Source organism: Salvia miltiorrhiza, chromosome 1 (assembly GCF_028751815.1).
Source record: "Salvia miltiorrhiza cultivar Shanhuang (shh) chromosome 1, IMPLAD_Smil_shh, whole genome shotgun sequence".
NCBI classification, from domain to species: Eukaryota; Viridiplantae; Streptophyta; class Magnoliopsida; order Lamiales; family Lamiaceae; genus Salvia; species Salvia miltiorrhiza.
Window position 1 is genome coordinate 54,289,064 of NC_080387.1, and position 23,348 is coordinate 54,312,411.

Below are 23,348 nucleotides of genomic sequence, written 5' to 3' on the forward strand. Positions count from 1 at the left end.
TAAGCTTGACTCGAATCAAAATTCAAAATCATGGCCTTTCAATCACGAATCTCACTAGCGTTACTTATCTCCACATGTCTATTTTTTTCACCCTCTCATGCAGGCAAAATAGCCATCTATTGGGGCCAAAATGGGGGAGAGGGCACGTTGGCACAAACTTGTGCCTCGGGAAATTACAAATTTGTCAACCTAGCATTTCTTGCAACATTCGGCAACGGGCAAACTCCGGCGATCAATCTCGCCGGCCACTGTGACCCCACCGCCGGTGGCTGCACCGGCCTCAGCTCCGACATCAAGTCGTGTCAGGCTAAAGGCGTCAAAGTCCTTCTCTCGATAGGCGGTGCGGCCGGCAGCTACTACCTGACATCTGCTCAGGATGCCAGGCAAGTAGCCACTTATTTGTGGGACAATTTTTTAGGCGGGAGCTCATCCACCCGACCACTAGGGGATGCGGTTTTGGATGGTGTTGACTTTGATATCGAGGGAGGGACCAATCAGCACTGGGATGACCTAGCACGGTATCTCTCCGCCTATAGCAAGAGGGGCAAGAAAGTATACTTGAGTGCTGCCCCTCAGTGCCCCTTCCCCGATGCATGGATCGGGGAAGCCCTTCAAACGGGTCTTTTTGACTATGTTTGGGTTCAGTTTTACAACAACCCGCCGTGCCAATATTCGTCTGGCATGGCGAATCTTGAGGCGGCGTGGAAGCAATGGAGCTCGATTAAGGCCACTGAGATATTTCTTGGCTTGCCGGCTTCGGCTTCTGCTGCCGGCAGTGGATTCATTCCGGCCGGCGATCTTACTTCGCAGGTGCTTCCGGCGATAAAGGGCTCGGCTAAGTATGGTGGGGTGATGTTGTGGGATAAGTACCATGATGATCAAAGTGGATATAGTTCATCCATTAAGAATCATGTTTAATTTGAAGATGTTGTTTGAGTATTTGTGTCGCGTATTATTACTATTATGTGTTTGGTTGTGTGATTTTTATGTTTTATTTTATTGTGATCGTGTATGTATATTTATCACTTGTGAATAAAAACTTTGTGATTTACAAATACCATCCCTTTTCCTTTTTTTCACGATGATAATAAATCTTCAATTATTTTCTTATATTCTTAAATACTGCCCCCGTTCCACGAATCTTGACATGTTTGGTTCCGACACGAGAATTAAGGAGTTGTAGATTAGTGTTTTAAGTGTGTAGGTAATATAAAAGTGATAAAGTAGGAGAAAGAAAGTAATAAAGTGATAAAGTAGGAAAGAGAATGTAATTAAAACCCCTTATTTTTTGACTAATTATTACCTCATTTGAAAATGTGTCAAGATTCGTGGGATGGCCCAAAAAAGAATACGTGTCAAAATTCGTGGGACGGAGGGAGTATCTTAAACTAATTAATGCTCTTTCTAAAAAAAATATTATTCCCAAATAAATAAATTTTTACACCCCCCCCCCCCCCCCCCTAAATGTCCCAGAATTAGCAACCTATATATTATTGAAAGTACTTAATGTTGCTTGTCTGATTATGCAAGAAACAAAGCATAAATGCATGTCATTCATGGAGTAAAAGTAAGGTGAAAGCTCAAATATTGACAGCATCAAGTAATTTGTAAGATGGTCCAGATGGATGTTGCAGTGATTAAAATGTAAATTTTATAACAATTTCTGATAGTTTTTAATACAAAAGTTTATGAACCAAGATTCCCATGCATAGATAATAGATTAGTGGCGGGTATCTTTTTTTTGATGAAATTACATTATAAATAATACAAACCACACACACACCCCACCTAGTGGTTATTGTGGCCGAGAGTATTCGAACCTGTGACCTCTTGGACAACAGGCAACCACCCCAACCACTAGGCCATCCCAAGGGGACATTAGTGGCGGGTATCTTAACTCTCCATGCGTTTGACCATTTTCTGTCACATTTAGTTACCATTAATTGCCCAAAATTTGTAATTTTTATCACAATAGATCCTAGACATACAATTTGGCTCTTTGATGTGATTTCGAAGCTTCAAATACCAATGTTGTATGCATTCCAAAAGAGTACGTAGCAATCGTATGAAGTAAAATATTTAATCTTGATGTTCTTGATTCCAGACACGTATAAACAGAATATATGAAATACCTAAAAAATTGTTCATCTTTTAAGTATATAACTATTATTGAACATAAGAAAATTGCTTGTTGATTGCAAACTCTCGTTCCTTATTAAATATCTTCATTGATTAATACCAATTAGATGTATATACCAATTATCTTCGCTACATTGTTTAAGAAGTTGCATATGTATATATATGGGGGCCGGGTATCTTTAGCATGTTGCCTCTTACCTAAAAAGACATCTTTGCCCCTTGAAACCAGAAAGTTATCCCACAGCATCATGAAAGGGTGCCCATGAGCATATGGGGCGCGTTACGTTGCGACTGGTTTCATGAATAGGTTAGAAGGGCATTTAAGTCAATCTATACCTATTATAAAAGTGTCTTATTTTACAAAATTTGATTGGCCTATTTTGTCCTTATTTTTAAATCTATTTTAAGGGCAACAATGTAATATCATATTACTAATATTATCCTAACCACAAACATACAAGAATCTCGTTCCTATGACAATTCTAAATAAGTTTAAATACTCTTTCAAATCACCCACTATTTATATATAAATGATAACTTTCAAACCATATATATCCAAAAAAAAAAAAACATAGACGCATTAAGCATTAAGGGAAATATAAGTTGGTAATATAATAATATAACATAATAGTATTGTTACCCGTTCATGGAAATAATATTAGTAAAATTAAATCACAGAGAAATTTTAATTAGATAAATATATAAAAGTTGCACATGCATCAATGTATAAAGGATCATTGTCATTTAAAATGATTGATCTAATTACTTTGCAAATTTGACTAAGTATTAATGAATTCTTGAATTATTTTATACTGATTTTCTACGGTTTTGATTTAAGTTCTAATTCTTTTAATTTCTTACTAAAATTCTATCTATCATCTACTATTAGATATTATTTGTATGTTATACATTAATATATATTAAAAGTGTCGAATATAGATCACATTAAATTAGTACACAAAAAGAAAAAATAATTTACCCATCAAAATAAAGATTTGAATAAGTTAACAAAAGTAAGCTAATTATCATCATAATATCATTCCAAACTCAGATAAAATAATACAGTATATATAATGAATTGGATCTTGAATATTAGCACTTTGATATTGTTTTAATATCATATTTTAATTTATATACTATAGATAATAGATGTTATGACCACTTGCAGTATATCCAATTATTCTAAAAATATGAAATGGGTCAAATTTGTATTTAAAAATATTTTAGAATTTGGATTAATTTTTTATTTCAATTAACTATCTCAATATTATTTATTGTGTTCTGGATTTTTTTTTCCAATTTATGTTGGGAATAAGCTAACCATTACTCCCTCCGTCCCACGAATCTTGACACGTTTGGATTCGGCACGGGAATTAAGGAGTTGTAGATTAGTGTGTAGTTAATAAAATATAAAAGTGATAAAGTAGGAGAGAGAAAATAATAAAAGTGATAAAGTATGAGAGAGAGAGAGAGAGTAATAAAAGTGATAAAGTAGGAGAGAGAAAGTAATAATTATTACCCAAAATGAAAACGTGTTGAGATTCGTGGGACGATCTAAAAAAGAAAACGTATCAAGATTCGTGGGACGGAGGGAATAGTTCTTATTATAAAAAAAAATACCATTATCTTTTATACATTAAGAACAAAGGATTGACATCGACATGTCATCCAATCTACTAACTACCATTAAGATATATGAAAATGTGTACGATTTGTATATTTCACTTTGTTAATATTTTGCTTCACTAAATTAAGTAATTAAATTTAGATAAAGCTTAATTTCACAAACTTTATTTAGCTTAATGATTTCATTGAATATTGGGAATAACCTTAAGTTATATCAAAATATTTCAACTCATTCTGATGCCTATGAGATGAACTAAAAAATAAGTATATATGGATTACTATTATGATATACTCAAAACTCAATCGATGATGGCTTTAACTAATAATTGTACATTTCTTATGTAATCATGTATTTTGGTCCAATCTCAAGTCCATTAATATTTTTTTAACTTTCAATTTCCTAAATTAATTAATTGGTTTGAGAAAATCTTTTGTGTGGAGTTATACATTTATTTTTAGCCTTCATACTTAAGTATTTCTGAATAATTATAAGCTCTTGGATGATTCGTTTTGAAGATTTATTACATATGTGTAATGGATTTAGTGAGTATAAATAAGTAGGAGTTTTCTAAATTTTACGTTCAGGAGGCCCATGCTACCTTATAGCTTCACCAAGTTACAGGAATATATATGCATAACATTTGTTAGGAATAAGACAATTCATAAAAATATTCATGACAGTGGTTGGAAAGAAGACATTAATGCATAGGAAATTCTACCCTTTAAATCATTCATTTCTTTCATTTTCTACAAAATAGAATTTGACCCTTGTTCATTCCTCATTTTCACTACAAAGAAGAGATGATATTATCACACTAAAAATTGAGGGATAATATTATCCCTCCTTTGTAGTGAAAACGAAGAATGAGTAAGGATCAAATTCTATTTTGTAGGAAATGAGGGAAAAGAAATGAATGATTTAAATGGTGAAATTTTGTTTATACCTCATTTTCCGATAATAAATTTACAACCAAAGAGAATGCACTCTAATAGTGTAAGAGGGTGTTTACTAATGAGGAATAGCCTGATATACAAAAAATATAGATTAATTCATTGTTTATTAAGATGGATTGAAACTTTGGAATATCTCCCAAGGTTTTTGATAATTAATTTCTATAGTTTGAGCTAATTTGCTTGATTCTTATCCAATTGAAAGGAGTAAGATTGGAGAAATCCTAATAATGAAGATTAATAAATATACTCAATCGTGTATATTATCAATATGAAAAGTAAATGTTCTTAATTATATATTATACTTTTATTCACATAATTTTTTAAGGTAGACTAACATTAGTTCATTATTTTGTGACTTCATGAAATATTATCAAGATAAGTCATGACAATTAATTAATCCACGTACGTTGTACATTTAGCTAGATTTGCTTGAGTTGTTTTCTATTCAATAGATGCTTTTATGCCCTGAAACTCAAATTTGAAGATTACCCCAAGAGATCTTTAAAAAACTTAACATTATATATGCAAAAATAGCAAGCTATCCATCCATTGAAATTTATCTTTCACATATAACATAATCCATCATAAGTTATTATTGTTGTTTCTTTAGATGATTCTTGTCATAAATATTTGGGTTAAAGTGTGACACCCAAATCCAATTTATCTTTACATGGAAACGCACGCGGAAAAACTATGAATATAAATAAATATTTAATGAGAAAATAAGGAAATAAATTTTTATTTAAACATACCTTGCTCAAAATAACATTTTTAAGTAAAACTAAATTCAAAATATTTGACTCGCCATGCGACCTTCCACGCGTCTCCGGCCTTTAAAACCTGAAAATGTTAAGTATGAGATGAGCATACAGGGTACACTCAGTGTGGAAAACATGCAATTATTGTCCATGTTAATAAAATGGTAACGCATATGATCGTAACATTCATAACTGCAAGTCGCACGGTGGCATACCAAGGACCTTTCCGTCCTGGACCAATTCAGCCGGCCCCTGGCGACTGGTTGCAACCATGACTTTTACATTTAATCGCATTGTGGCATACCAAGGATCTTTCCATCCTGGACCCATTCAACGGGCCCCTATCGATATATAATTTAACTCACATATTGCAAACACATGATATTAAAATGAACAACAATTAACCACATCATGTACTTAAATAAATCTCACACCTGAATTTTGAACTTGAATCTCAACTTGAATGCTAACTTGAATAATTTAAGTCAAAAGTAACGTCCTAGCCGCGCCGCACCTAGTAAGATAAATTCAAATAATAACATATAAGGGCCTAAACGTACTTGAAAATAATTAAAATTAAAGAAAATTTCATAAAACTTTTAAAAGCCATTGGTCTTATAAAATACTTAAATACCTTGTTTTAATAGTTCAAATCTAAATTTAAAATCATACCCAATTAATTAATAAAATTAGCCCACACTTCAAGCCCAATAATAAATTAAAGCTTTAGCGGTTTAGCCCACCCTTGAGCCCAAACTCAAGCCCATTCTAACTCATCATATATGAGGCCCATACCACATCTCCACCCTAATTTAAATCACACACACAACTCCACACTTCACAACCTCACGCAGCCCCCATTTCCCCTTCTCCCTCTATCCCTCGGTCTCCCCCTGCCGCCGCCACCGGACGGCAGCCAGTCGCCGGAGGCCGGCGGCTCTGGCCTCCTTTCTCTTCCCCCTTCTTCCTATCTCCCTCTCACCCCTCACTTCTCGCTCTCTTCCCTCATCTCTCTTCCTCCTCCCTTGCCACCATCTTCGCCGCGCCAGCTGCGGCCGTTCCTTTTTCCGGCGGCGACCTTCGCCACCTGCCAGCGCCATCACCCCGTCTATACCTCCCACCTCTCATCTCCTTCTCGCCGACAACAACCACGGCAACAGCAGCAGCTAATCGGCCTGCCACCTCCCTTTCCAGATCCGGCGCCACCACTGCCCCTGCCTCTCTCCGCCGACCGCCATGGTGCATGCAGCGCGCGGTGGCGCTATTCAGCCGCCCCCTCTCACCTCTCCGGCAACAACAATTTTCGCCAACGATTCCCCTATTCCTTTCTTTTCTTTTCTTCTAATCCCTTACTATTATTCTTTTAATTCCTTCCTTTTCTTTTGATTATGCATATGCTATGTAATGGTTTTTCAAAAGAAACATTTTTTTTTTTTTTAACATAAAACAAGAAATTGTGAGAGTTTCTGGCAATATATTGTGTCTGCATAGGAGAAAATTGAAGAAGATAGCCATAATGAATTAAAAGGAACTTTTGTTTGTTTTTGAAAATAATAAGTTTACCTTTGATGCCTGCACTGGAAAGAACAAATGGAAATCAAGGAAAAAAAAGACAGAGAATCAAAGTTTGCTGCGTGTTGTCAAATTTTCAGAAAAATGAAATGGTGAAGGCGGTGAATGAACTAAATAATGGGAGTTTCAAGCTGAATTTGATTTGGCTGATCTCATAGAAAAATGGGCTGGATAAAGTCAGATAGCAAAAATATATGCTAAATAAATTCTGGAAATGAAACGTGTGTGGACATATTATGTGGCTGAAGCATCAAGTAACACGTAAATCTCCACCTTTTTGTTAAAATTACTAATAAATCAGAAAATTTGTGAGATGATATATGAAAATATTTATGGATCTGAAGAATCATGTTGAATTCAATCAGGCCCAACACGTAAAATTATATAAATATTTTATCTAAGACCCAAATTTGCATTAAAAATAGGGTTAATTATGCGAAAAATCATGAACTTTGGGCCCATTTCCAAGTTTGCCATGAACTTTTTTTTTTATCAAATTTTCCCTAAACTTAAGGGGCTGATCAATTTTGCCATGATTTTCGAAAATCCCCAAATTCAAAGCTGACACGGCACATTTTAAGTTACCGAAAAAATGATGTGGAATTGCCGGACGACTAATAAAACGGCGTCGTTTTGTCATGTATATTGTCTCTCTTTCTCTCTCTCTCTCTCACACACACACACCCAGCAGAGATCGATACACCTTCGCCGCTCCTGCCCCCCCCACCGGCCACCACCACACCCCTTCCTCCATCGCCATCCCCAACAACCATCACAGATCCGCCGCCTTTCCTCCACCGTCCGCCTCTGCGTCTTCTCTAGCTCCCTCCGCTGCCCTCTCCCACCACCACACCTCTTCCTCCACCGCCTTCCCTGACCACCATCACAGATCCACCGCCTTTCCTCCACCGCCCTCCCTTGAGTCTTCTCCAGTTCCCTCGAGTCTTCTCCACGCGAAAGGGGCTGAAAGGCGACGGCCGCTGCCTTGCTGCCGTCAACCTGAGAAGAGAGCCGAGGGAGAGAGTTTTCAGAGAGGATTTTGAGCGAATGGAATTGGGGATCTAGGGCTCCGGTGGCGGCTAGGTTGTTGTCAATCGGAGGGAGAGAGATAGAGGGAGGTGGCGGCGCCTTGCTGTCGCCAAGGAGGAGAAAGGTGGAGGCGGCGTGGAGGCGGTTTCCACCGGGTTCAGTGAGGCAGAGGGCGAGAGAAAGGGGGGGCAGAGCGGCGGCGGTGCAGTCGCCTGAAGAGAAGAGAGACTCCGAAGGTGGTAAGTCGAGCAAGGGCTCGGCGAATGGAATTGGGGATCTAGGGCTCCGGTGGCGGCTGGGTTGCTGTCAATCGGAGGGAGAGAGATAGAGGGAGGCGGCGACGCCTCGCCGTCGCCAAGGAGGAGGAAGGTGGAGGCGGTTTCCATCGGGTTCAGTGAGGCAGATGGCGAGAGAGAAAGGGGGGGCAGAGCGGCAGCGGTGCAGTCGCCGGAAGAGAAGAGAGACTCCGAAGGTGGTAAGCCGAAGAGAGACTATTTTTTGTTTATTTTTTTTTCCAAGTAGGCGCCACATCAGCTCGGTATTACCACGTAGGCGCCATATCAGCTCTGTATTGCCATGTAGGCGCCAGCTAAGACCGGACCTTCACCGGAGGTAAAAACCGTGGCAAAATTGATCAGCCCCTTAAGTTTAGGGAAAATTTGATAAAAAAAAAGTTCATGGCAAACTTGAAAATAGGCCCAAAGTTCATGATTTTTCACGTAATTAACCCTTAAAAATATGAGAGAATATAACTTTTATTTCTAAAGTCAAAATCTTTAAATTTATTTATTTAACTAGGGGCGCGATTAGACAATATTCATAAATTCGACTCATAGATATATATATATATATTAATAACTCGAAACTTTAATAATTTTCAAATAAAAATTGCAAAGGAACTAAACGGTTTTGGGCTGTGACATAAAGCGTAATAACAAAGGTCTTAGAGATGAAAGTAGGAAAACTAAAAAAGCAAGAAAAAAAACTATTCTTTTACAGTAGGATGGCAAAAAGCTTCACATAAGACAAAAGTTGAAAATAAATTTTACAAAAAGGACCGGTTGTTGTGGAACTCATGTTGAGCAAAATAATTGATACTCCCTCCGTCCCACTGTAAGTGAGACCTTTTTTTTGCGCACGGGAATTAAGAAAGGTACGGTGTATTTTGTGTGTATGTGAAAAAGTGAAAAGGTGTTTAAAGGGAAAAACTTTTACCCAAAAAGGAAAGAGTTTCACTTACAGTGGGACGCCTAAAATAGAAAGAGTCTCAGATACAGTGGGACGAAGGGAGTATTAATTTTAATATTTGTATAATTTCATCTTGGTGGATAGACCGTTATAAGATACTTAAGATTTGACATGTGATATGAGAATAGAATGATATCGTGTATCTAAAATACATAGTGTAAAAAATAAAATTATTTAGGTTTAAGTATGAGACTTAGTCAAGAGCTTTAGGACACAATCAATGTAAATGTGGAAATGAGCGTAGAATACAATAAGAAGAAAGAATCTAATGTTAAAAAGGCGTACAAAGGTGTTCTCTCTAATTTTAATATTGATTATGTTGTTTGTTTACTTACGAAAAGACGTAGAGGTCTATAGTGCAATTGAGTGGAAAGTAATGAATAACAATATACAATAGAATCAAGAATTGAATTCTAAAAAAGACTTTCCTAATAACATTATTCCTCTTCACTTCTGAAGAAGGAACGACATATAATTAACTCTCTTTTTGGATGATATGCAACTATAATAATTGTAGCTAGCCAAAATAACAATCAGCTTTATGATTTAGAAATTTTTTAAAGAATTAGTAGTGCTATATAAGATGAGAGCAATGTGTCTTTTGTTATTCTTATCTTTCTCAAGCAGATTAGTTATATATAATGAGTATCATATAATTTTGAGGGTCCTAATTGTACATATATTAACTTTTGTGTTCATTTTTTGTGTATACTTTCTTATACGTACTTGCAAATATTTATTAAAATCAATTATTAACAATTAATAGTGTTATCATTTTATTTTTTTCAAATATATTACTGTTTAGATGCTAAATAAGAGATTATACGTGCAACGCACGTGATCTCAGCTAGTAAATACAAATATGTGTTGTATATCAACATACATACTAAGGTACGCAATGATAGTAGATTCGAAGGTAAAAGGCGGGATGTTAAAAGTTTGATTGCTGAGATTAAGACTCGAATGTGGAGCTGGACCGACAAAATCTTTGACTTGCTTAATCATGAGCAAAATCTTTCGCTTTGGTGTTCTCAAGAGATTTCAACTCTTATTGTGTAAGTGTTGAGAGGTACCGCTGGTACCACAAAGGCAATAAAATTCTTTTTCTTGATAAAAAAAAATCAACATACATACTATATATAATATTATTTATTTGTACGCTGTATGTTAAAATGAATACTTTTGTATTAAAAATTATCAGAAATTGTTATAAAATTTCTGATATCGAACATACAAATTATCAGAAAATTATCCGAAATTGTTATAAAAATTACGCTGTACAAATAAAGTATTCATTTTAACATACAATAATATCGAACACAACTGCCTTCCTCTGTCCAATTTTTTTCAGAATCTTCTCGTCGGTGGAAAGTGGAAACAGTCAGTTTTTCTAAATCTGTCTTATTGAGAAAATAGAAGTCCACAATTAATTAATTCTATACGACTCTCCTTCTTCAAAAATCTTTCCTATTCAAGTCCTTTTCTTTTAATTTTCATTAATTTCGTATTGAGCAATCATCTGTTGCCATGAGTCTCAATGCATATATTCATTCAAGAAACTATAATGCTAGACGTTATTTTCATCTTGACCAAGTCTTCGCCAAAATCAACATTATTTATTGCAGTTTTGAACTACATTTCCACAAGCATGATTCGGCCAACAAATCAAGTTAACCACACAAAAAAGAAAAAAAGAAATTAAAATAAGAAAAAATCGACGACTTAACTATTGACTAGGTGAAATAGTACTATATAAATAAAGTCTCAACGAAGTCAAGATTGAAAATGAAATAAAAATCCACCGCTACGAGTCTACGACTTAATTCTTTAAATACATACAAGATCTTCACAATAAAGTATTAACACTCTTCACTTCCACATCTCTACTAACCTAAAAAAAATACGTACAAAAAATGGCGTGGCTTTGGTCACTAGCAGTGTTATTATTAGTCGCATTATTTTATGAGTGGCGGAACCAGAAAAAAAAGAAATCACGACGGCTTCCACCGGGGCCGCGAGGGCTCCCCATAATCGGCCACATCCACCTCTTGGGCAAGAATCCCCACCAAGACTTCCGCCGCCTTGCTGAGGAGCACGGCGAGATCATGCACATGCGCCTCGGCTCGCTCCCGATTGTGGTCGTGTCGTCTCCGGCCACGGCGGAGCTGGTGCTGAAGACGCACGACGCCGTTCTGTCGGACCGGCCCCACTACCTGTCGACGACGCGCCTCACGTACGGCCACAGGGACGTCATCTTCGCGCCCTGCGGCCCGTACTGGCGCAACATGCGCAAGCTCTGCACGCTCGAGCTGCTCAGCGGGCTAAGGATCGACGAGTTTCAGCCCATGAGGCGGGCCGAGATCATGCGGGCGGTGGACGGGCTCCGGCGGGCTGCGGAGGAGGGGGAGGTGGTGGATGTTAGCGCTAGGGTTTCGGGCCTCGTTGGGGATATGAACTGTTTGATGGTTTTTGGGAGGAAGTTTGTGGATAGGGATTTGGATCAGGAATTAGGGTTTAAGGATGTGATTGAGGAGACCACACGTGTGGCCGCGCAGCCTAATCTTGGGGATTATTTCCCGTTGGTGGCGCCGCTCGATCTTCAAGGGCTCAATCGTCGCGTTGAAAGACTCAGCGCGACGTTTGATGGTTTTCTTGACATGATTATCGATGATCATGTCAAGAAAAACGAAGAAGAGAAGGAGAAAAAAGATAAGGATTTTGTTGATGTTATGATGGGCATCATGGAGTCCGGAGCAGCTGGATTTGACTTTGACCGCCGACATGTCAAGGCCATGCTTTTGGTAATAAATTATAGTATGAGGTTCTCCAAATGCTATATATAGTGAACTATATATTCTCTTTATTATTCTTTTTGTCTATTCATAAAATTTGTAATTTAAAAAAAAAAAAGTTATTTCTTGTATTTTAAATTTTATTCACACTTAATAATTAAAAAAAAAATCAATCATTTAAATATCTTTCAATTATTTATTAAAATGTGAGCCCTCAAAACACACTATCATTTTTATGGATGGAGAAAGTATAATAATTGCCGATCATCATGAGAATGTTCCTTTTTCTCTTTTTTCTTCCTTATAGGATATGTTGATCGGAGGGATTGACACGACATCGACAGCTGTGGATTGGATAATGTCGGAATTGATGAAGAATCCGACAGTGATGAAGAAGCTACAAAAAGAAATAGAGGAGGTCGTGGGCATGGATCAAATGGTGGAGAAATCGCATCTTTGTAGTCTCAAATACCTTGACTGTGTAGTGAAGGAGTCGCTGAGGCTCCACCCAGTGGCGCCGCTATTGGCGCACGCCGCCCAGGGAGACTGCCAAGTTGCCGGTTTCGACATACCCGATAAGACGCACGTTTTTGTGAACGTGTGGGCCATCGGAAGAGATCCTCACGTCTGGCCCAACCCCGAGACATTTTGCCCCGACAGGTTTCTTCGGAGCAATGTGGATTTTCGGGGTCGGGATTTTCAGCTTTTGCCGTTTGGCTCCGGCCGACGGAGCTGCCCAGGATTGCAATTAGGGCTGACGATAGTTCGGTCGGTGGTGGCACAGTTGGTTCACTGCTTTGATTGGGAGCTTCCAGATGGAATGTTGGCCGATGAGTTAGACATGTTTGAGAAATATGGTATGGTGATCACTAGGGCTAAGCATCTTAGGGCAATTCCGACTTATAGATTGAGTAGATAGCATTTTAATTGGTGAAATGGATGATCTAGTAGTAATAGTAAACGTTCGAGTTTCGAGGCTTTTCAAGATTAATTAAGCTATGCATATACTGCAATATAGATTTTGTAGCAGCTATATATAATTCCTTTGACTAAGAAGTTATATCATTGTTGGGTATTAATCTTGACTTATGAAATTATATATGGGTTTGCCATAATGGAGAACACTTTCGTCGAAATTTCTAATGTAGCTAGTTAGGTGGCAAGTGGGTGGTTAAAGTTAAACCCATTTGACTTTAAACTCCACTTAATATTACTAGAGGTGCATGAACTTAACCCAAGTATAATGTAGGATTATATGTAGATCGAAGGCTCATTTATTTCAGTTTGCTAGGTGGTTATATATATTTGTCTTTTTTAAATTATACCAATGATATTGTAGACGTGTGGTGTCTACACGGATAATTTTATTATTAACTGAAAATTCAAACGTAAAGACTTCTTAATTTCACCAACCAACTATGCCATCTTATGAGAACGTCTATAAATTCCGCATCATCACTATCGAAATTTCGTATTTCCGCTACTTGCTTTCAAATATTTTATACTATCAATCAATATATTGTATGCCTAGCTTAATTAATTTTCAAGTGAAATTGATATGCAATTTTTGTTTGCATGCTCAACATTTATAGATCTCAAAGTATATTTTAAATACGAAAATATGTAACGCATTCACAGGTTTATATATATATATATATATATATATATATATATATATATATATAGCGGATGCATTAAATTTGTATAGCAGATGCAGTAATTTTAATAGCAGATGCAGTAATTTTATTGGTTCTTATGTTCTCACGATAATTGTGGTTCTCACTATAACCGCACCCGGGAGAGGTTCAAATAAGAACCACTAATAAAATAAGAACAGAGAACCATTTTAAGCCATTCGATCATCAAGATCTACGGTGGATGCATCATCTTGGCGGATGGATGCAGATGCTGGGTTCGAATCCTGAAGGGAGCAAAAAAATTATTTTTTTGGATGCATTAAATTTAATAGCGGATGCATTAATTTGTATAGCAGATGCAGTAATTTTATTGGTTCTTATGTTCTCACGATAATTGTGGTTCTCACTATAACCGCACCCTATATATATATATATATATATATATATATATATATATATACACGAAATACTCAGAAAAATGGTAGTGGAGTATTAATTACTCTATCCATTCCAACTCTTAGTATTTAATTGAGAGTGATACAGGTTTTAATAAAGTGATTGGGTGTATTGTGAGTGTGATGAGGAGTGATATGTGCAGTGTAGAGAAAGGATACAAATCAGAGGAATCATCCTCATCAGAGGAGTCATACTGGTCAGAAGAATCATTCTCACCAGAGGGATCTCATCCACCAGAGACAACTCATTCGCTAGAGGAATGGTTCTTGCCAGAGTAGTTACGTTCGCCCGAGAAATCATCCTTCGCTAGAGAAGTCATCATCGCCAGAGAAATCCTCCTCGCCAGAGAAATCATCCTTCGCCAGAGAAGTCATCATCGTCAGAGGAATCACGTTTGTCAGAAAAGTCATCTTCGACAGAGAGATCATCGTAGTCAGAGAAGTCATTCACGCCAGAGAGATCACCTCCATCAGTGGGATCGTCAGAAACGCGGGAGACTTCCCGCGTAAAGGCAAAATTACTGTTCTACCCTTCGACCACGCAAGGAGCATGCATGGGCATTGATTTTACCTTTTTACCCTCAATTGTAATCTATAAATAGACCTCAACTCATGTATTACAAGGACGCTACCTGACACTTTTGAATATAACAGCTATTTTCTCTAGTGCAAAGTTTCCGATCATTCATTTCGTCTTCTTCAATCAATCACACTAGGTATAGTTTATGATTTCACTTTGTAGTTTTAGGTGTTGGTTTTCATAAAACACCAACTGGCGCCGTCTGTGGGAAGGCTACTGAGCTAGGATGTGAGACCATGGTCGCCGGCGTACGCAGATCTGAAATTCCAATCGGATTTGCGGGCGTTGGCACCAATCGAGCCGATGATTCGGACACCCAGCTGTTTTTAATCGGTTAATTGCATCTTCCGGGTTAATATGCTTTTAATCTGCTATGATTTGCGTTGATTTATGTTTTTGGTGCATGGGGAAAGGTGGCGACGGGCATAAGTCATGAATCGGGGGACTCTACGTTTATTTACCGTTTGTTGGGGTTAATTGTTTACGGACGAAGGGTTTCCTTGTAGAATTGATGTTTTCTTCACCGATCTAATGTTTTATATGGGAAAATTGGGGTGTGAGGCTCTGTTTTGATTATGTTGGGTGCTTTTTTCTTACGGATCTAGTGTTTCGCATCGATGAATGGTGGATTGACCTTTTGTCTCTGATATCTTGAGTTCATGCTGTTAGTATACGGGTGTTTTACGTATAAACGTGATAGTTGTGGATGATCTTCATGTTTTCTCCGATAATCTCAGAATTATGCTTGTGGGCTGTTGAGTATTATTCTGTTTTTGGGAGGATGTGAGGTTTGGTTGTTAATTAGGAACTTCGCACTGATGAAAGATTGTTTAGCACTGTGTCTCTTTTTTCATGGACCTTTCTGCTGTTAATTCACGAGTTTAGCACCGATTAATACGTTGATTAATGCTTTGTTGTTGTTATAATGGGGTTTTGTGCTACTGAAGGGTGGATATTTTGCGTTTAAAGGGAATAATTACGGATGTCCTTCATGCTTGCTTAAACTAACTCTCGTCTTACGCATTGAATACTGCCTTATGCTGCTAATTTGGTTGATTAACGCGGTAATCCTGTTGTTTATAAGCTTTGTGGTTATTATAGGGCATGATCGTGTTAATCTTAGGTTGATTGCCGTGTTAATCCTGTTCATTTCCTTACATAGCTCTTGTTTATCTATCATTTCTAACGAATTGCGCTGACAAGCCTTTTGATGGTTGTTTTGGTTTTCTTGGTGCTCTGTTTTTTCCGTCGGTTCTTAATGCGGTTTCACCGGGGAAAAACTCCGTTACGCGGGTTCTGTTCTTTAGATTTATGCCCTGGGTTTATTTCCCAGTGCATAAACGTTACTGTGAGGGGAATTTCTTAACGGTCTCTGTACCGGTATCGGGGATTTCTTATTGGATTTCTTATATCGGGACTTCAATCCGTAAATGGGGGATTTATGCTTTCGTCGTTGGGATTTTTCTCTCACTCTGTTTATATGCAGGTACCATGGGATCCTCTGATGCTCACCGGAACTTGGAGAAGGAGTTTGACTCCGCTGCTGTCATTACTGAGGTGCCTACCTCGTTGTTCACTGGCCTTCAGGGCAGTCCTACTTTCACAGTGCCACCGGGATTCCAGGCTATCTCAGCCACGCCGACAACAGGGCTGAATGTCAGCGCACAGAGGTTTGCTTTGGTCACACCGGGTTCTGATCTGCCGAATCTGGCTCCCGCGTCTGGAGGAGGATCGATCAACTTTGGGCTGGCAGAGCAGATGATGGCTTTGCTCAGCTATGCTAACATGCGGCAGGCATTGGGAACTCCCATGATGTCCGTCATCCCTACTGCGGCTACCCCAGTGGGAGCAGCCAACCTGCAGGGCACTGAGGCCCCACCTCCCGCTGCTCAGGAGGCGAATATACTGGCAATCAACAAACAGGCCGTGATGCCTGGAGAAGGACAAGGGGACGCTGTTGACAGAGAGTTAGCTATACCAGAGGGGAGCCGTGTTAGGCTTAATAGTGTGGTCAGGAGAGAGCGGGTTGACGAGTCTGACAGTCAATCCGTCTCCCTGGTGTTTGAGGAGGAGAGACCAAAGGAGAAAGCACGGCTGAAAAAGCAAGTATCACAATTGAAACATCAGCTTGAAAATCTGGAGGAATCGCTGAGGGAGAAATCCCGGAGGGAAGACAAGGAACAGAGATCTGAACGGTCCTACAGAGTAGAGAAGTCTCATCGCCTGGAAAAATCACGGTATACCGAAAGAGGAGAAGAAAGGGAGCTGGAGTTTTCCTCTGGCAGGCCAGAGCATCGGGCTCACAAACGTCATGACCGAGATGTGCCAAGAGACAGAAGGGAGCAGGGAAGATATAAGGAAGACAAGAGGGCTAAGACGTCAAGGTTTCACCCCATCAACAACCGCAGTCCTTTCTCTGACGATATCTTGGCAGACACCTTACCTAGAAGCTACAAGCCCATCTCACTGGATTATGATGGCACCACCGATCCGGAGGTGCACCTCAATCGGTTTGAAGGGTTGGTGACGCTGCACATGTACACTGAGGGCATCAAGTGCCGAATTTTCTCAACTACTTTGACCGGACCAGCTCAGTTATGGTTTGGAACACTGCCGCCGAATTCTATTTACTCTTTTGAAGATTTACAGACTCGCTTCCTGCGACAGTTTGCGAGTTCGCGGAGGGTAGGAAAATCAGCCCTTTCATTGATGGATATCAAACAGGATCAGGGTGAGACGTTGAGGGAGTATACAACAAGATTTAACCTCGCTGCTCTGGAAGTGCCAGAGAATCACAAATAAAAAATTGCGCCTATGTCAGAGGACTCAGGCCGAGGATCTTCTTTGATGAATTGCAAATCCGACCAGCAAGGGATTTTGATGATATTATGGCAAGGTTGCCAGGTTACCTGCAGTTGGAGGATGCCAAGATGGCGAGAAAGGTGGAAAATGATAAGCATAGGGTCAAGAAAGCTGAGGAAGCACCTGAGAGACAGAGACACCAAGATAGGGCCCCATTCAGAGGGTTGCCTCCGAGGGTATTGCCACCCCAGGGAGGATTGCCATCTCAACAACGCACTGTAAATGAGGTTACGCGGTTTACTGAGTACACGCCCTTGAATAAGCCGCAAGATGAAATTTTCCATTTGATAAAAGACCAACCGTTCTTTCGGGCACCGGGAACCTACCGGAATGGGCCGCCACAGGAAGGGTCCAATAACAAGTTATGTGAATACCACAATGCCTTCGGTCACCTTACAAAATATTGCGGACATCTCAAACACCAACTGGAGTTGTTGGTACGCCAGGGATATCTCGACCAGTTCATTGACAGAGGAAATGAGGGCCAGAGGCGGACTGATCAGAGGGATCAGCGAGATCAGAGGGATCAGAGGGATCAGCGAGATCAGAGGGATCAAAGAAATAACCGGGATCAGCGACAAGAGCAGGGGAACAACAGAGATCGCAGGCCTGATGACAACCGGGATAATCGCAGAGAAGGGGCAGAGAGGCCAGCCCCTCCTCCACCATATAGAAGAGAAGTGCACATGATTTGCGGAGAGAATGGGACGCCCACATCAAATCGGGCTAAAAAGCAAGTCATCAGAGCAGTAAAAGCAGGGTATTATCCTAAAAGGGTCATGGAAATCACGGGTGCGGCAGAGGAGCCGGCGATTACTTTTGGAGCAGAGGATATACGTACATTAATGTACCCGCATGATGATGCGCTGGTCATCACGGCGGACATAACAGGCTGCATGGTTCACCGTGTCTTCGTCGATTCAGGGAGCGCAGTGAATATTTTATATAAGGAATGCCTCCAAAACATGGGAATAGAAGTGCACATTGAGCCCACAAATGCTCCTTTGTTTGGGTTCGGGCAAGAGATGGTTATGCCATTAGGGTATGTGGAGCTGCCGTTGATCCTCGGCAGTGCAGCCAATATCAGCAGAGCAAGGATGGTACGATTTTTAGTTGTGGACATGCCCAAACCTGCGTACAATGTCATACTCGGACGACCTGCCTTGACGGCATTCAGGGCAGTAATCTCTATGTTCCATTTGAAAATGAAATTCCCAGTCGAGGGGGAAAGAGTAGGAGAAGTTTGTGGGGATCAAACAGCGTCAAAAGCATGTCACGTCCAAATGCTTGCACACTCATCGGGCCAGAAGAGGGAAAGAATGACAGAGGGATCCGATACACGGAAGAGGGGAAAGGTGGGCGAGGTGCATGCCTTAGCAGAGGAACGCCAATAGTTGGCGGATTTATTAAAAGAAAGAGACAGCACAGAAAAAACCGCGCTGGTGTCCACCAGTGATGTCTGCAACATGATAGAGTTGTTTCCAGGGAGAGAGGGTTTCCAGACAAAGATTGGGTCTGCCATGAGTGATCAGGTCAGAGAGGAGCTCATTGGTTGTCTTCGAAAAAATGCAGATGTGTTTGCATTCAGTACCACCGACTTAAAGGGAATTGACAGAAGGTTGGCAGAGCATTGCCTCAACGTGGACCCCAAGGTGAAGCCAGTAAAGCAGCGAACAAGAAACTTTGGGGCCGAAAAGGATGCGGCAATAAGGGAGCAGGTCTATGGATTGTTGGAAGCAGGGCACATTGTGGAAGTGCAATACCCGGAGTGGATCTCCAACGCGGTGATGGTACCCAAGAAAACAAACACTTGGAGGATGTGTGTGGATTTCAGAGATCTAAATGCTGCTTGCCCAAAGGACCATTATCCTCTGCCGAGGATCGATCAGCTGGTGGATACCACTTCAGGGTGTGCTTTATTGTCCATGATGGATGCATACCAGGGATATCATCAGGTCAGGATGAATAAGGGAGACATTGCCAAAACAGCATTTGCCGTTTGTTGTGGAGTATATGGATGGAGAAGTATGCCGTTTGGCTTAAAAAATGCGGGAGCTACATATCAGCGGATGATGGAGAAAATTTTCAAAGAACAATTGGCAAAGAACATTTCGGTTTACGTGGATGATATGCTTGTGCGGAGTGTCAGGGCAGAGGATCATGTTTCTGATCTGGAAGAAATCTTCACGGTGGTCAGAGATCATCGGCTTATGCTGAACCCAGCGAAGTGCACCTTTGGGGTCACAACAGGGAAGTTTTTGGGATATAAGGTCACGCCTGCAGGGATTGAGGTTAATGCAGAAAAGGTCAAAGCTATTATGGACATGACGCCGCCCAGAGGAATCAAAGAAGTGCAGACTCTGAATGGGCGCATCACTGCTCTGAGCAGATTTATATCACGCTCGGCAGAGCGCAGCATGCCGTTTTTCAAAGTATTGAGGAAGGGAACTAAGTTTTTGTGGACGGAGGAATGCAGAGCGGCGTTTGAGGATCTTAAAGTCTATCTAGCCACGTTGCCAACTCTGACCAAGCCGGTGCCGGGTGAGACATTGTATCTGTATATAGCGGTGGGAGAGGATGCGATTAGCTCTGTGCTTATCAGAGAAGAGGGAAGTCACCAGAAGCCTATCTATTTCGTTAGCAGAATCATACAAGGGCCTGAGCAAAATTACACAGAGATTGAGAAGGCTGCTCTGGCAGTCATGGTCACGGCCAGAAAGTTGAGGCCCTATTTCCTTTCACACCGAGTGATAGTACGCACATCTCTTCCCTTCAAACAAGTTTTGGGGCGCCCGGATTTGTCGGGAAGAATGGTTAAATGGGCTGTGGAATTAGGGGAGTATGATGTAGAGTATGAACCGAGAACAGCGATCAAAGCGCAAGCATTGGCAGATTTCATACAAGAAACAACTCGTCGTCCTGTACCAGAGTTTTGGGTGGCCTTTGTGGACGGATCCGTGACGAAAGAAAGATGCGGGATCGGGGTTTATATCACTTTATCGGGTTATGGGACATACCAGTTCGCCATCAAATTCACTTGTCGGTTGTCCAACAATGAAGCAGAATATGAGGCCGTGGTCAGAGGGGCTCACATCTTGTCCGAGCTCAAAGCCGAGTATGTCATCATAAAGACAGATTCCCAGTTGGTTGCCCAACAGTTTTCAGGGACTTATAGTATCAAGGATCAGCGAATGAGGGCATACCATTCCAAAATCAGTGAAATGAAAGAAAAGTTTATGGAATTCAGGATCGAGCAGATTGCAGAGAGGAAAATACGAAAGCGGACTTATTGGCGCGTATGACCAGTGCGGTGGAGCAAACTTGGAATGATGAAATTACTTTACTCTGTGATACCAGAGAGATGGAGACTTCGCAGGTTTTCTCGGTAGAAATCAGGGATGATTGGCGGGCTCCAATTATACACTTTCTGAAGACAGAGGAATGGCTGAGCAGAGAATCCAATCAGAGGGCTCGCTATGAGAATTACTGCTTAATCAACGATCAACTCTTCAAGCGATCTTTTACTCAGCCCTTACTTAAATGCTTATCTCCAGAGGAGGCTAATTTTGCTTTGAAAGAAATTCATGCAGGTTGCTGTGGTGGGCATACGGGATTTCGGGATCTCGTACGAAAAATTATTCGGGCCGGGTTCTATTGGCCTCACATCAACAAGGAAGCCAGAGAGTTCGTCCGCAAGTGCGAAGCTTGCCAGAGACATGCAGGGCGAATCAATGTACCAGGGGAGCCTATGGGTATCATGTACGCGGCATGTCCGTTTGATAAATGGGGCATTGATATAGTCGGGAAGTTGCCTACAGCACCGGGAGGGAAATGCTTTCTCATCGTGGCAGTAGATTATTTTTCTAAATGGGTCGAGGCCGAGGCTGTGGGCAAGATTGATGAAGTTACAGTGGAACGCTTCATTTGGAGGAACATCTGTTGCAGATTTGGAGTACCGAGAATCATTGTATCTGATAACGGGACTCAATTCACAGGGCAGAGAATCGCGGATTTTTGTGACCGAATGGACATCACCCAACGTTTCGTCTCAGTGGCTCACCCACAAGCAAATGGCCAGGTGGAATTAGCTAACAGAACAATCTGTGAAGGGATCAAGAAAAGGCTGAACCAGAGCAGAGGGAAATGGGTGGAGGAGTTAGACACTGTTCTCTGGGCCTACCGAACTAGCCCGAAGACAGCAACGGGCGAGGCACCGTTTACGCTGGTATACGGATCCAATGCAGTAATACCAGCGGAAGCCAGACTGGAATCATACCGCATCATCACCTATGATACGGAGCATAACGCCGACCTTCGAAGAACTGAGCTCGACCTTGCAGAAGCACAGCGGGAGGAAGCGCAAATCAGAGCAGCAAAATATAAAAGTGTCATCAAAGCAGGGTACGACAAAAGGGTCAGAGCAAGAAAGCTGATCAAGGGCGATCTAGTACTGAAAAGAGCAGATGCATTAAAGGCAGTGGGCAAGTTTGAAGCAAATTGGGAAGGACCATTTATCGTTACAGAGGTCTTGGGTGGCGGAGCGTACACATTGTCGGATTTAGACGGCAGAACTCTCCCCAGGCCATGGAATATAAACACACTCAAAAAGTTCTATGTATAACTGCTACTTAGCAGGAGTAATCACTTGTAGACCGGATACTCTTTTTCCCCACAGGGGTTTTAACGAGGTCCGGGGCCATGATATCAATAAAACAGATATGTGGTTCTAGGGAATTCCCTGGTGTTGTGTTCGTTTATTTCAATTATTCTTACTTTACATATGCTATTTAACATGTTCATGCAGAGCATTGCACATGTCACCAGAGGGGGGAGTAGGGTGTATACCCGTAATCCCTAATTTTCAAATTCAAAATACAAAATGCTTCTTAGCAGGATAAGGGAGAAACAAATACAAAAACTGCTTCTTAGCAGGTCAAAGGGAAAGCAAAACATCAGGAGCTGGTGACTTCGCCCCCATGTGCCAACACTTCAAGCTTTTCTCCTCCGTTGGGAGATATTCACGCCAGATCTACCTCGGATCCACTCCGGATTTACCCTACACCTGCAGAATACCAAGAAAAGCAACAAGTCAAAATGCCAGAGGGAAAGAATACGGAGGAAAAAGACCAATCAACTTCCAGATCTCGGGAAACCGGTAATAATGCTCTCAAGTACGGGAAGTCCCCTCCTCACAATCACAAAGCTAGAGACCTGCACTGGAAGCACAGAGGGAAAAGCAAAGCCTTCAAGGATATGAATGTTCTGAGGGGAACTTCCATTACTTAAGTGCTTTACAACCAAGATGGGAAAGGATATGGGAAATGAGAGACAAGGGACGGCAGATCTAGGGTCTGAGTCAAAAAAGGGCAACGAGGGAGCTTCCTGTAAGAATCTTGGAGATAAAACCCTCAGGCGGGGGGGAGTCCTATTTTTTCCAGTCACCAACGGGCGCCGGCGTACTTTCGCAAAAGGACTCACTCCCCCGACTGAGGGCGTTACAACCAAGATAAGAAGGCATTTTGAGCCAAAAAGACGGGAGATCTAGGGTTTGAGAGGGGAGCAGTTTAGGGCGGCGAAAAGAAAATAAGGGATTCTGAGCTAGGTCATGAAGGAGGGAGGGGTATATATAGAGACGGTATTGGGCCTAAGAAAGGGGCCAAGGGGTAATGGGCTCACGCGAGTCTATGGGCCAGTGG

At 40.8% G+C, this 23,348-nt stretch overlaps 2 protein-coding genes and 1 long non-coding RNA gene across 3 annotated transcripts; 2 read left to right on the forward strand and 1 right to left on the reverse strand.

Annotated features, from left to right (window-relative positions):
- LOC130994200 (acidic endochitinase-like) lies at positions 1 to 1,006 on the forward strand. The gene has a single exon (XM_057919235.1). The coding sequence runs from the start codon at positions 31 to 33 to the stop codon at positions 916 to 918; it is 888 nt and encodes a 295-aa protein (XP_057775218.1). The 5' UTR covers positions 1 to 30; the 3' UTR covers positions 919 to 1,006.
- A 4,335-nt stretch (positions 1,007 to 5,341) lies between these two features.
- LOC130994704 (uncharacterized) lies at positions 5,342 to 7,206 on the reverse strand. Its single transcript, XR_009091889.1, has 3 exons — positions 7,041 to 7,206; positions 5,912 to 5,991; positions 5,342 to 5,559 (listed from the first exon to the last, which is right to left on the reverse strand). It is a non-coding gene; the product is annotated as an uncharacterized LOC130994704 (long non-coding RNA).
- Positions 7,207 to 11,088: 3,882 nt separating this feature from the next.
- Positions 11,089 to 13,197, forward strand: LOC130993957 (cytochrome P450 71AU50-like). The gene is made up of 2 exons (XM_057919000.1): positions 11,089 to 12,127; positions 12,426 to 13,197. The coding sequence occupies exons 1-2, from the start codon at positions 11,240 to 11,242 to the stop codon at positions 13,035 to 13,037; spliced, it is 1,500 nt and encodes a 499-aa protein (XP_057774983.1). The 5' UTR covers positions 11,089 to 11,239; the 3' UTR covers positions 13,038 to 13,197.
- Positions 13,198 to 23,348: the final 10,151 nt, after the last annotated feature.

Bases quoted from the DNA above. Each gene is read 5' to 3' on its own strand.
- LOC130994200 (XM_057919235.1), top strand. From the start codon at position 31: ATGGCCTTTCAATCACGAATCTCACTAGCGTTACTTATCTCCACATGT.
- LOC130993957 (XM_057919000.1), top strand. From the start codon at position 11,240: ATGGCGTGGCTTTGGTCACTAGCAGTGTTATTATTAGTCGCATTATTT. The intron at 12,128-12,425 runs GTAATAAATTAT...TCTTCCTTATAG, and splicing joins ATGTCAAGGCCATGCTTTTG to GATATGTTGATCGGAGGGAT.